The sequence below is a fragment of the Delphinapterus leucas genome, chromosome 9 (assembly GCF_059928025.1).
Source record: "Delphinapterus leucas isolate spDelLeu-1000000601 "Yukka" chromosome 9, BTC_Dleu_Yukka2, whole genome shotgun sequence".
NCBI classification, from domain to species: Eukaryota; Metazoa; Chordata; class Mammalia; order Artiodactyla; family Monodontidae; genus Delphinapterus; species Delphinapterus leucas.
The window spans coordinates 15,996,156-16,010,764 of record NC_143137.1 but is presented as its reverse complement, the minus strand read 5'-3'; the positions used below and the strand labels follow the sequence as shown (position 1 = coordinate 16,010,764).

The window sequence follows — 14,609 nt, the reverse complement described above, 5'->3', positions numbered from 1 at the left end:
TTCTCCCCAATTTAGAACTGTCTTATCTCTCCAAAAAGTAAGTTAATTTCTGACAATAAAAGTGATGGGTGTTGATTAAAGCAAGAGGGAGGAGATATGGGGATATATTGTATATGTATAGCTGATTCACTTTGTTATAAAGCAGAAACTAACACACCATTGTAAAGCAATTATACTCCAATAAAGATGTTTAAAAAAAAAAAGTACCAGAAAAAAAAAAATCTTGGGAAAGTAGAAAAGCATAAGAAAATAAAAATCACCAGTAATTCCACTATAGTAAGATAACTGCTGTTAACCTTCCATAGGGTAACTATTTTATCATCTTTTTTGTATAGCTCTACGCATAATTATTTTTATGAAAATGAAACCATACTTTGTTTACATACTGTTAGGTAATGTGCTTTTGCACTTAATAATATATCAGACCTTTCTACGTCATGAAATGTTCTTCTGCATCATTTTAAATGATTGTATAACTTTTTGCAGTCTATTATGTTACACGTATATTTATATACACACAATATTTTTGAAATGAGGCCAATGAACAGCAGTCAGCAGTAAAAGGAGGAAAGGTCTCCATTCTTTTGAATGTTTACAGACATTACTTCACACTCCTTGACGCTTCTAATTTTTGTTCAATGATATCTATTTTAAAATATTGTTTTTTAAAATCAATTTTTATTGGAGTATAGTTGATTTACAATGTGTTTGTTAGTTTCTGCTGTACAGCAAAGTGAATCGGTTATACGTATACATATATCCACTCTTTTAGATTCTGTTCCCATACAGGTTACTACAGAGTACTGAGTAGAATTCCCTGTGCTAAACAGTAGGTCCTGATTGGTTATCTATTTTATACCTAGTAGCGTGTCTATGTCAATCGTAATCTCCCAATTTATCCCTCCCTTTTCTCCTTGGTAACCATAAGTTTGTTTTTTACAACTGTGACTCTATTTCTGTTTTGTAAATAGGTTCATTTGTACCATGTTGTTAGATTCCACATATAAACGATATCATATGATATTTGTCTTTCTGCGTCTGACTTACTTCACTCAGTATGACAATCTCTAGGTCGATCCATGTTGCTGCAAATGGCATTATTTCGTTATTTTTTATGGCTGAGTAATATTCCATTGTATATATGTACAAAATGGCACTGAGTTCTAAGGAAAGGGTAGAGGCATGATCATTGCACCAAAGTAATAGCTCCACGTATAAAAATGCACACAAGCATTACAAAAATTATCAAACACTTCTCAGCCTCCATCTCATCTAAGGCTGATCCTAGTAGCCTACAAGGGGATATGGAGTAGAAGATAGAAGGGAAGTAACAATGGCTCTAGACTCTTTCTAAAATTTTACTTATTTAGTTGGGATTTAATATTTAACCATAGCTTCAAGTTCCTATAATAATTTTATTCAACTTGGTTACAGTATTTGTAGATTATCTTGTCTTCAATGTTAATGAGGTTGGGATTCCCAATTTCCAAATATTCAGAGAGATGGACTGGGGTGGGCCTCTGAGTTGATTTTTAAGGAGCCATTCCCTATTAAGAGAAATTCTCAAAATATTGCTTCTCTTCAAAAATTTCCAGAAGAACAACCAGTCATAATTATCATATTCAGCTTTCACCTAGCAAAAAATTATGGAATGGAAAAATTACAGGATCCCCGAAAAGGATGAAGCTCTATTACTTCATAAGGTAGGATCTATAAAACAAAATGTTGGGTGAAAGTTTATACAATAGCATGTACGGTATGACTTTTTACCTACTTGAAGAAAATGAGAAAAGTAGACGTACCCACATGTGGGGAGAAATCATTAAAGCTTTAATGGTATATAGGTCTAGATTGTGGGATTTCTAGTCATTTTTACTTAAAAAAATTTTTTTTGCATTGCTAGAGTTTTCTATGTGAGAATGCACTATATTTATCATAAAAGTAATAAATTTTTTTGCATTTGGAAAGAGCACATACATATGTAACACAAAATAGAAAGGAATCTCAAGGAACATTGAGCCCATTTACTTGATTCAGAAACTTAGATTAAAAAAGAGCCATCTGGGCTTCCCTGGTGGCGCAGTGGTTGAGAGTCTGCCTGCCGATGCAGGGGACAGGGGTTCGTGGCCCGGTCCGGGAAGATCCCACATGCCGCGGAGCGGCTGGGCCCGTGAGCCATGGCCGCTGAGCCTGCGCGTCTGGAGCCTGAGCCCCGCAATGGGAGAGGCCCGCGTACCGCAAAAAAAAAAAAAAAAAAAGAGCCATCTGCTCTGGGGCCGGGTTTCCTGGCCAGTCTTTTATTCGTCCCTCATCTTGTTCCTCCCTTCTCTTTTATCACCTGAGTTGAGACCAGTCTCTGTGTGGCAAACAGGCAATGGCCCTGCTGTGTCTGAGTGGCCCCAGCAAGGAAGGCCAAGTCCACCTCGGATCATGGCCTCAGCTGGTCCTACCATGGGTTGTATTTCTCAATCAGGTTACACATCAAACCACCTAAGTGCAAATATCATCTGGGAAGAATATCACAGTGAATAATCTGGAATCCTACACCCAATTAGCTAACCAGATAGGTAACAGACCAGCTAGAAACCAGGACCCAGCTTAACGAATTTGATAGCCTAGTGCTATCAGAATTAAGGCAGCCAGGGACCTCAGTCAGAGAGCAAGGATCTGGTGGTTCGCAAGGAAAGTGGAGAATCAAGCAAGGCACCTGGCTCAGAAAGGAAAGAAAGGTCCGCATGTCACAATGTACACTGCAGTTGGAGGAGACCCCAGGGTGAAGACTGCATATAAGTAGGGGCTCATCACTTAAATGAATCTAATGGGGCTGAAGTCATCAGTAGGCTTCTAAGTAATTTGTCTCTGTTTCTTGGCTGCATTCACTGACCCCAAACTTAGGTTATTTAGTACCCACTTAATGAAATCCTCATCTACATATTAAAATTCTTCTCTGTAACCTTCTACAGTTAAGTGGCTTGTCCTTTCTTGGAGCCTACCCAGGGTGCTTTAAAACCCTCAGAGCTGACCATGATCATGACCTCAGATCATCACAGAGAAGTCCTCCCTGGGGTTGATCTTCTGTATGAACTCTTCTCTCTGCCCATCCTGGGAGCGATTGGTCATCACTTTGGCACCCATATATGGGGCCACATAAATCATGGGTTTTAAGCTATCCTGGATTAAGTAGCTGAAGGAGAAATTCCAAAGGGGCTTCTCGGTAGCCAGGCCAATATCTTTTGCACCTGGTCCCGACCCTTCTAGTGCTTTGCACCTCACCCTCTCCACACTTGGCTGCTGGCAGCCAGCAGAAGAAGCCCAAAGTCCAAAGGTCAACGCGTTCAGAGGTCTATAAGTCCCTTAGGCAAGCACACACCCTCCCTTTGTGCTTATACATTTAAACTGCAGTTTCTCTAAATGAAACACTTCATTTTTTTCCTCCTTTTTCCAAAGCCCCAGGCACTTCCATAAGTACAGAAAGGATGCCTTTGCTACGGGCACAAGTGAAGGCAGTGGTGCCAGAGATCTTGCCCCGTGGGAGGATGCTTGCACTCACTCATCAAGTTACCTTGGAGTCCGTCTTTCTCAGAGATGCTCCTGCATCCACCAGAAGCTGGCACACAGCCCGGTTCCGCTGGCAAGCTGCCTTGTGCAGTGCGGTCTCACCCCTAAATCAAAGATGAAATGAGAAAAGGGTTGGAGGCAGGAGCGAGAGTAGGGTAGAGGCAGCAGGGAGGCAGCACGGAGGGAAGTGAGGGTAGCATCCTCCCCTTGCTGCTCATGTTCTGTGCCCCTCGGCCGCTTTCCCTATCATCTGTGGGTGAGACCACGGCTGCAGGGCATGGCCAGGGGAGGTAGGTGAGGGGCTTAGTCATCCACCAACCCTAATATCTGACTCCAGCCTCTTTTTCAAACAGTGTTGGCTGGTCAAGTAGGCTGAGTGATTTTGTTTTAAGCGACTACTGTCTGATTTAAGTAATACCCAATGGCCCTATGAAATAGACTGATGGGTGTAGATGTGTCTGAACAGTGTGGAGCCACTCTCTCTGTGTAGTCACGTGGGCAGGGCAGGAGCCACCTAGATGGTGCACACACAGGAGCAGCGATGGAGGACCACAGCACAGTGCTTGGTAGACCATCTGGCCCCGGGAGGAGTATCTCCTGGAAACCCAACTTCAAAGACCCAGGAGATACCCACTCTGCTCTACCTGCTGATTCCTGGTGAGTGGCAGGAGGGGGACAGCCACAGAAGATACCTGGGAGGGATGGTAAGACTCTGGGAGGGTTCCGCAACCACAGCTGCCCCACTGGGCAGCAGGTCAGCCATCAGTGTGGGGAACAGTCAAGGCAAAGTGGCTATTTCCCCCACCCCCACAGGCAGTACAGGGAGGAGGACATTCCCATTCTGAGTCTGAAATTGAAAAGACACTTAATGCCAAAGTGTTTATGGAAAATCAAATGTGGTCCTTAGGCAAACTGGGGTGAGTGATAACCTTGCCAATGGGATTTGCGGTACGTGGACAAACTCTGTGTAGCAAGGGACAGTTTCTCCCTTGTCAGTAAATCCTGGTTAAATCCTTCCTACTTGTCCTCCTCCATCTCTCCTTAGCCCCTCCCCACACTCCACCCTGCCCACTCTTTATCCCTTTTCAAATTTCACTGGCGTTCTTTAGAGGCTCAACATGGCTTCCAGGGTTAAATGCTTAGCTTTTCTTGTTTCTGTTTGGGGAATAGTAGCTATTTTGGCGCCTGGGAATGAGAAAGTTGAAAACATTATCAGTCTGGCAACCATCCACAGAGCTGGTGACTTTCTCAACCAGGGTTTCTCTTCTGAAGCACAAAACATGGAAATGGTTGGAGGTACTATGTTCTTGGTTCTCCAGTGGTTGTATAACTTGTCCCATCTAGACTCAGCACAGAGAAATTGTTTCACTATACAAAAAGGATGCCTTAGGGCATTAGGGCTTACTTTTCTTATAAACCTCACTTGAGGAAGAGTAAATGTGATGGGTAATTAAGAGGTAAGTGCATTAATTTAGACTTCTCTGTAGTTCAAGGTGCATCAAAGCAGAAGTACCTCACTTGAAGGAAGTTCTAAATGATGACCAGCAACAGCTACATGTGCAACCATCATGACAGGTGCCATCTATTTTTATTGTGTATTCTTTGATTTAGAAGATTAGCCCTGCACAGTTATAAATACAACTGAAAGTAGACACTTCTTATCACTGACATTACAATTATCAATTGTATGCCCTAGAGGCTACATTCTTTTCCTAGATATGTTCTCAAGATTATCACTGACATTACAATTATCAATTGTATGCCCTAGAGGCTACATTCTTTCCCTAGATATGTTCTCAAGAAGATAATCTAGACCACATAATGTAAGGCAACACTCACGTTTCGCTGTCTGCCATATCCAATAACTCATAAGGTCCTAAAGAAGAGGAAAGCAAGATGTCCATCAAAAATAGTTCAAAAACTAACCATTAACAAAAAATTATAGTCACAGAATTAAAATGCCTTGGGAAGCTGAATAAGAAAGAGTATTTGGTGACAGGGATAATAAGACCACCTCCCTTCCAAAAGAGAAAGGATCCCTCTACCTATCCCCCATCAATCTCTCAATCATCACCAGGCAGTATGTACAGAATGGGAGATAAAAATAATGATATGGCCTCTGCCTTCAAGAAGCTTTCAAACAAGTTGAAGAATAGAATAAATGAAAAATAATCAAGTGCCTACCTAGTGGGGGGAAGGGAGAATCAGATGGACTTTAAAGACCATTTTTCATTCTCCAGCAGCAGGTGGTTTGGGATGTAATCTTATTTAGTATATAGCATGAAAGCTATGAGACCATATTATTAAGTGTCCCTTTCTCTGACATAACACAGCAAATTACACTAAGTCAAGATATTAACCAGTCCAACCTCTTTGTTTTAGAAATGGGGTAAAATTCTATTTTTCATGAGATTTCCCTTCCAAAACCTGGAAGAAATGTTATATATAAACACCAAATGATTATAGATGCTTGATCAGGAATTAAAATGTTCTGTGCTTGCACATTCACAATTTCTCATTTGTTCACTAATTTATTCATTCAACCTGCAAACACTGCTAGGAATGTTCACCTTTCCCCCCAACCCTTCACACAATTCCTTACCGGCAGGTATCAGCTGACACAGATTTTCTCCACAAAGCCCTCTATCTCCCCACTCCTAATACTGCATTAAATGTCATTCCTTTGTGTTACCTTACTTTGTGCACTAACCCCATTTCCTAAAATGGTGGGGGGTGGGGGTAATAATAATTAATCGTCCAAATTGAGACTATCCCTGACAAGTAGGTATATATGATCACCTTACCAATCACTCATGGCGCTTGTCAAGCCATGTTAAAATCACCTGCTGACTTGTCTCTCTCCACAACTAGACTCTGGAAAGCCCCTTGAAGTTGTGGCCAATGTCTTGTCCACTGTGTCCTTCCTTGGTGACTGGCATGGAGCCTGGTGCCAAGCAGAGGCTTAAATGTTTGGTTGAATTAATGAATAAATGTGTTTGGAAGGGTCAAACACAGCTCTAGGTATTGAGCACTGTAAACTTTAGAAGTATGATCCTGGTGATTTGCTCTCCATATGGGCAGATATCATTATCATTGAGCATTTATTTATGTAACTAACTACTTACTACATAATTAGAAGACAGTCAGTCCTAACATCATCTTCCCTAACTATGAAAGTCATTGGTCAGACACTGATGAAAGAAACTGAAGATGACATGAACAGATGGAAAGATACACCATGTTCTTGGATTGGAAGAATCAATATTGTTAAATGACTATACTACCCAAGGCAATCTACAGATTCAATGCAATCCCTATGAAATTACCAATGGCATTTTTCACAGAACTAGAACAAAAATTTTACAGTTTGTATGGAAATAAAAAAGACTCCGAATAGCCAAAGCAATTTTGAGAAAGAAGAGCAGAGCTGGAGGAATCAGGCTCCCTGACTTCAGACTATACTACCAAGCTACAGTAATCAAAACAGTTTAGTACTGGCACAAAAACAGACATATAGTTCAATGGCACAGGATAGAAAGCCCAGAAATAAACCCACGCACCTATGGTCAATTAATCTATGACAAAGGAGGCAAGAATATACAATGGAGAAAAGACTCTCTTCAATAAGAGGTGCTGGGAAAACTGGACAGCTACATGTAAACGCTTGAAATTAGAACATTCTCTAATACCATATACAAACATAAACTCAAAATGGATCAAAGACCTAAATGTAAGAACAGATACTATAAAACTCCTAAAGGGAAACATAGGCAGGACACTCTTTGACATAAATTACAGCAATATCTTTTTGGATCTGTCTCCTAGAGTAATGGAAATAAAAACAAAAACAAATGAGCCCTAATTAAACTTAAAAGCTTTTGCACAGCAAAGGAAACCATAAACAAAATGAAAAGACAACCTCCAGAATGGGAGAAAATATTTGCACACAATAAGACCGACGGGATTAACTTCCAAAATATACAAATAACTCATACAGCTCAATATCAAAAAACAATCCAATCAAAAAATTGGCAGAAGATATAAACAAACATTTCTCCAAAGATGACAAATGGCCAACAAGCACATGAAAAAATGTTCAACATTGCTAATTATTAGAAAAATGCAAGTCAAAACTACAGTGAGGGGCTTCCCTGGTGGCTCAGTGGTTGAGAGTCCGCCTGCTGCTGCAGGGGACACGGGTTCGTGCCCCAGTTCGGGAAGATCCCACATGCCGCGGAGTGGCTGGGCCCATAAGCCATGGACGCTGAGCCTGCGCGTTCGGAGCCTGTGCTCCGCAACGGGAGAGGCCACAACAGTGAGAGGCCTGTGTACCGGGGGCGGGAAACTACAGTGAGGTATCACCTCACACTGGTCAGAATGGCCATCATTAAAAAGTCTACAAATAACAAATGCTGAAGAGGGTGTGGAGTAAAAGGAACCCTCTTGCACTGTTAATGGGAATGTAAATTGGTACAGCCACTGTGGAGAACAGTATGGAGGTTCCTTTTTTTTTTTTTTGGCGGTATGCGGGCCTCTCACTGCTGTGGCCTCTCCCGTTGCAGAGCACAGGCTCTGGACGCACAGGCTTAGCGGCCATGGCTCACAGGCCCAGCCACTCCGCGGCATGTGGGATCTTCCCGGACCGGGGCACGAACCCGTGTCCCCTGCATCGGCAGGCGGACTCCCAACCACTGCACCACCAGGGAAGCCTGGAGGTTTTTTTTTTTTTTTTTTGGAGGTTCCTTAGAAAACTAAAAATAGAGCTACCGTGTGATCCTGCAACCCCACTCCTGGGCATGTATCCAGAGAAAACTGTAATTTGAAAAAATACATGCACCCCAGTATTGTACTATTTACAATAACCAAGACATGGAAGCATTCTAAATGTCCATCGAGAGATGAATGGATAAAGAAGATATGGTACATATATACAATGGAATGCTACTGAGCCATACAAAAGGATGAAATAATGCCATTGGCGGCAACATGGATGGACTTAGCGATTAAGTGAAGTCAGAGAACGACAAATGCCATATGATATCACTTATATGTGTAATCTAAAAAAAGAGATACAAATGAACTTATTTATAAAACAGAAACAGGCTCAGAGATATAGAAAACAAGCTTATGGTTACCAAAGGGGAACGGGGTGGGAGGGATAAATTAGGAATTTGGGAGTAAACTATACATGCTGCTGTATATAAAACAGGTAAACAACAAGGACCTACTGTATAGCACAGGGAACTACACTCAGTATTTTGTAATAACCTATATGGAAAAAGAATCTGAAAAAGAATATACATATATATATATGTATGTATGTATAACCGAATCACTTTGCTGTACACCTGAAACTAGCACAAAGTTGTAAATCAACTAAATTTTAATAAAAAATAAAGAGAAAAAAGAAAATGTTCTGTGTACTGAACATCAAAAAAAAAAGAATGAAATGTCATTTGCAGCAACATGAATGGACGTAGAGATGATTATACTGAGTGAAGTAAGTCAGACAGAGAAAGACAAACATACGATATTGCTTATACATGGAATCTAAAAAAAAAAAAGATACAAATGAACTTATTTACGGAACAGAAATAGACCCACAGACATAGAAAACAAACTTATGGTTACCAAAGGGGAAAGGGGGCAGGGAGGGATAAATTAGGAGTTTGGTATTAACATATATATACTACTATATATAAAAGAGATAACAAACAAGGACCTACTGTATAGCACAAGGAACTCTACTCAATATTTTGTAATATTGAAAAAGAACATATGTAGAGAGATATATAGATATATATCTGGATCACTGTGCTGTATACCTAAAACTAACACAATATTGTAAATCAACTATATTTCAATTAAAAAAAATGTCATTGGGTCAAGGAGAAAGGGGACTTTCACAATCCTCCTGGTCATCCAGGAGCTAAATCGCCAACTGTACCTCCTCTCTTTCCCATCTACTGGTCATCAAGGCTGGGTGAATCTTCTCTTGCACTGTCTGTCCTATTTGTTGCTCCTACGTGTCCTATTTGACAAATAAGCTTCCTAAAAGGTCTCTGTCAGGAACATATTAGCATGCAGGACTGTCACTAAGAAAACATAAAAAAGATCTTGCAACATCCAGATTTCCAGGTTTTAAATTCATCATACGTCCCGTGTCACCCCAGGTATTTCAACATTGAAGCTCACGGTCTTTCACTTGGAACTACCCTTCCTCAGTTTGTTCTCAGGGCTCCATTGCTTTTGCATAAGCTAAACTGATAGCTGCACAATCACCCAAATGTTTCTCAGGCTCTCCCAGCTGTGAGAGCTTGCTCTCTCCAATCTTGCTACCCAGAGAGGGATTTTCTACCCACACACCTAAATCTTACACATTCTTTACAGACCAGTCTGTGAAAAGGTCCTCTGAAAAGGCCACCTTTAACAGATGGAATCAACCTGTCTTCTCTTTGACAAAAGGAATCAATCAACAGAAGAACTCCCATAATACTTACTGGAGTCTACCCTTGTACTATGTGTTTGCTTTTCAAATGTATGCCTCATCTCCTTAAATAAATTATTCTACATCTTTTAAATGTAAGAACACTTGGATTATTTTTCGTATCCTTCTAGCGTGTTCCCTATTTTACAGGTTCAACGAGGATTCAGTTCATTCATTTTTGTTCCTCAGTCCTGTGATTCTAACGAAACATGAATGATAATCCACCCCCTCCCCGCCCTGTACCCCCTGAAGTGCCAAGCACAGTGATTAAGAGTGAGGGTTCTGGAGCTGAACCTCCTTGGTTTCAAATCCCAGCTGTATCTTCCACTCACTAGATCTTGGGCAAGTTCATTTCATTTCTCAGCCTCTTGATTGTCACACATGTAAATCAGGATTAATAATAATATTTATCTCGCAGGTTTGTTATGAGGTTTCGTAAGTTAATACAAAAGAATGCGCTTAAAACAGTAGCTGGGACACTACATGAAATGCCTAAAGTTTAGGTATAATTAAGTATCCTACTCTCTGACATAACACAGCAGGTTACACGAAGTCAAGAGACTGGAATATCAATGAGGGAAGGAGATATAAAAGGGTGCCTTGGCTCCCACTTACATTTGAAGTAAGTATTGACTCCAATTCTGTGTCCTGAGAACCAGTCCTCCAGGCCTATTCAGTGGCTGATGAGGTATTGATGGGGCTTCCTCCACAAGGTCAGGAGCAAGAAGGCTTACGGTGCCCAATGGTCCTTTCAGAAAGCTCTTTCAGCGAAGCCACTCATTTTGCAAGGAATTCCAAGAACACGAGCAGCCCGGCCTCACCAGTGTCTGTTCCCATTGTTACTGATAATTGTGTAACTGAGCAGGACCTTCCCGGGACAGATCCCTCCTCCCATGTCCTCTGCTGTAGCTCCTCTCTGGAGTACCTAGACAATAGTATCTGACGCACGCTTCCTGAGTTGTTTTACACATGCTAAATCCACCACCAAATAGAAAACGTTAACTACTTGTTGATCATGAGCCCCCAGACCTACCGGCACCTAAGGATTGATAATGTTAACCCCGGGACACCGCCCTGTTACCTCACCATCAGCCAATCAGAGAATCGTGCATAAGCTGATCACATACCCTGTAACGCCCCTCCCTCGCCTTGCCTTTAAAAATACTTTGCTGAAACCCTTTGACGAGTCCAGGGTTTTGGGGCACGAGCCACCTGTTCTCCTTGCTTGGCCCTGCAATAAGCCTTTCTCTGCTCCAAACGCCAATGTTTCGGTTTGTTTGGCCTCACTGTGCGTCGGGCACACACGAACGTGTGTTTGGTAACAACTGCACAAAATTTTTAGGCAACAGGGGCCTTGTCTCAGTTCCTCCTTTCCTCAGCACTGTCACTTGGTGCTCTCAGAGCCGCACCCACAGTGGGTCCATGGACTCTGGGGTCCACGCCTCCATGCAGTGAGAGGATGCTGAAGCAGTTTAATCTGTGCTAAAATGGCAAGGATCTGACACTCTGAAAGTGGGACAAGGAAGAGAAAGAAGCTTGTTCCTCAACTTTCTGACACGAATCACTATAAATGAAGCCAACCCAGAAGGATTCCAGAGCTGATCATCTAATCTGCGAGTCAGGCACGCCTGGAGCTGTTTATTGTCTCCCACTCCCCCTTTAATCCCCTGCAGCTGACAGAGATGAGAAAAAGAGCTGCTGATACTAAAACAAGATCCTTTTGCTCTTAATAGCCAAAGAAACTTCAGTTAAAGGTTTCAGGAACAGCTCTGGAAAGATGGACTTAATTAACTGATAGCAAGAAGGGGCTGCAGAAGAGAAAAGGAGAGGAGGAGTGACTGCCAGGTGGAGCCTGAGACAAAGCTGTGGTTTCCCTCCCTATTTGTGTCTTCAGTGACCTATAGGGAGCTACTCTTACTAGTACAGCATGCTGTCTAATAGGGCACTGTGTGGGTTAGTAGCATTGGTTAAGATTTGGAGGTGGAGGTGTAGCCACAGAAATAAAAACAATCAACAAAGACCATAAAAATTTTCCCTTGAAAGAAAAATACATGTGAAAAAATAGCAACTATGGTTTTTGGAAAAGTTAACTTTAGTCTCACTCATAAGGGAGAGAACAGGAGAAAGAGAAAACATAAAGATGATGGAATTCCTTCAATATATACCAATGGGGAACATTTGGGTTTGGGCTTACTTTGTATTTCATGAATACATATATCCTGATTGTGGATACCACGCATTTCCCCTAAGGAGTTTGAAGGAATGCCATTAAGCTGTCAGCAGAGAATTCCCGATTGTTCCCTGAATATAAAGGGAACTCTTGGCTGTCTGTCCCTCCCAGGATTTACTAAAATATCCACACTCCATTCTGTAGCTAACCTGCACCGGAAGATGACTGTTGAATCTCCACGGAGGGGATGTGGGTACAAATTTCTCCATGAAATTTTCATAAGATGATCACTGCCCTTCTGCAGCCCTGTACCAGTTGTCACTAGAACACTGCATATGATACTCATTTCAAACCACCCTGTGCTGTGGTTGTTTATCCATGCTTCATTTCCCTCGCTGGGTTTTAGGAATATGGAAGGCAGAAGCCAATCTCATATTATGGATGAATTTTGGCAAGTCACCTAACTTTACTACCCTTCAGTTTTTACCACCTGTCAAATAGAGAGATAAGAGAACTTACCTTGTAGGACTGTTGTAAGAATTAAATGTATGAATACATGTAAAGCATTCAGAACAGTAAAGATGAGCAGTGATTATTACTATAACATTTTTCTTCACAAGTGCATGGGACTGGGCTTCCCTGGTGGCGCAATGGATAAGAATCCGCCTGCCAATGCAGGGGACACAGGTTCGATCCCTGGTCTGGGAAGATCCCACATGCCGCGGAGCAGCTAAGCCCGTGCGCCACAACTACTGAGCCTGTGCTCTAGAGCCCGTGAGCCACAACTACTGAAGCCCGCGTGCCTAGAACCCGTGCTCCGCAACAAGAGAAGCCACCGCAACGAGAAGCCCACGCACTGCAACAAAGAGTAGCCACCATTCTCCACAACTAGAGAAAGCCCGCGCGCAGCAACGAAGACCCAATGCAGCCAAAAATAAATAAATAAAAATTAAAAAAAAAAAAGTGCATGGGACAGAATTTTTGAATGAATGAAACATTTAAAAATCCACTTGGACCCTGGCCAATATATTTTTTTCTCAGAAAGAGATCCATAAGTGGAACATGGATTCAAAAAAAAAAGCTATGCTATATGAGAAATGGTCTGAAAAATAAGGGAAAGAAAAATACATTGTGGGGAATACACATCAGTATTCCCTGCTGAAGGCCAGGGAAGCTTTTCTTGCTTCGAAGAGAAGCAAAACTTCACAAACCTCCCAACATGAAAAAGTGAGCAGCATGGTAAGTAGTCAGACCTTCCAGATTTCAAGTTTGCTGCCCAGTCAGTGCTCATCCCATAGGTTCTTCCACTGAACTGATGCAATTTTATCATCGATCCTGCACTTGTATTATATATGATGTGTCTTTTGTCACATGCATCCTTTAATTTGCTTCCCACACCGAGGCATCCAAATCCCCTTTGCTATTCCTACCAACTCCCCGTGGCCTCTCTCTCTCTCTCTCTCTCCCCGGACCTCATTTCCCATTAGTCTCCCTGACGCTGCCAGCAGACCATTCCAAATCCTCCTCTGCTCCAGGACAAAAGCTGCACAGATGTGGGGAGAGCTGGCACTGGGAACTCTTAACAGCACCATCATCCTGTCCCAGCAGGATGGTGGTCGTTTCTCTCGGGGACCAGAGGCAGAAAAAGGGGGGGGGGTGAAAAAAAGAAAAGAAAGACTGAAGGCAGAAAAAGAGGGAAGACAAAATAAGCCATTGAAATCAGAAAGGAAATGCATGAGTGAGATTTCTATCAGGAAACACAGTAGGGGGCAGAGGGGTGGGAGCTGGGAGAATAAAAACAAAAGAGCAAAATGTGCCGGGGTGGGGGGCTGGGGTAAAAGACTAAAACACCATAAAAGTCTCTCGAAGGGCTAACACTAGGGAGGAGGGAGTGGGCAAAAGTATGGCTGAAAGGAGTTGAAAAGCTGGCGCCGCCGGGGGGTGGGCGGGGGTCTCTCAGCTGGAATCCCTCCACATCCTCCTCTCTCCACCCTGTCCCTGTGGAATTCTTAAGCTCGCTCCCTCCTCCGTTCTCTTTTCAACCCTCCCAATGCCCAAATTCCAGTTTTTCATAAAGGAAAGCAGCATGTCGTGTATTTGAGAGAAGAAGTCCCAAAGAAGATGCGGGAAGAGAAAAATTCAAGCCTCCTGTGGCTTTTCAGAAATAACCACAGGTCCCGTGCCCCCCAGCCCCTCAGCCTGGATTTAAAAGAGCTCTGAGAAGAGAACTTGGTTGCTGAATGCGGTGTCTGGGAGAATGACTAATCTCTCACGACTCCCGTTCAGAGGGCGGCGTGCTCCTGATTGCGGACCCCACTGCTCAGCGTCAATAAACGGTGGAGAAGAGGGCAAAGCAGAGGGGAGAGAGGGGCTCCCTGGAGTACGGATGCAGAA

The 14,609-nt window shown here is 42.5% G+C and overlaps 1 protein-coding gene across 2 annotated transcripts in view; it reads right to left on the bottom strand.

The window, feature by feature from the left end:
* Window positions 1-14,609, bottom strand: part of DGKI (diacylglycerol kinase iota) — a 452,138-nt gene that overhangs the window by 7,483 nt on the left and 430,046 nt on the right. For both annotated transcript variants that reach the window (XM_030759800.2, XM_022580220.3), the window contains 2 exons: window positions 5,398-5,434; window positions 3,563-3,662 (listed from right to left, as the gene is read on the bottom strand). In XM_030759800.2, coding sequence (XP_030615660.2) covers window positions 3,563-3,662; window positions 5,398-5,434 — 137 coding nt within the window. The remainder of the gene's footprint in view (window positions 1-3,562; window positions 3,663-5,397; window positions 5,435-14,609) is intronic.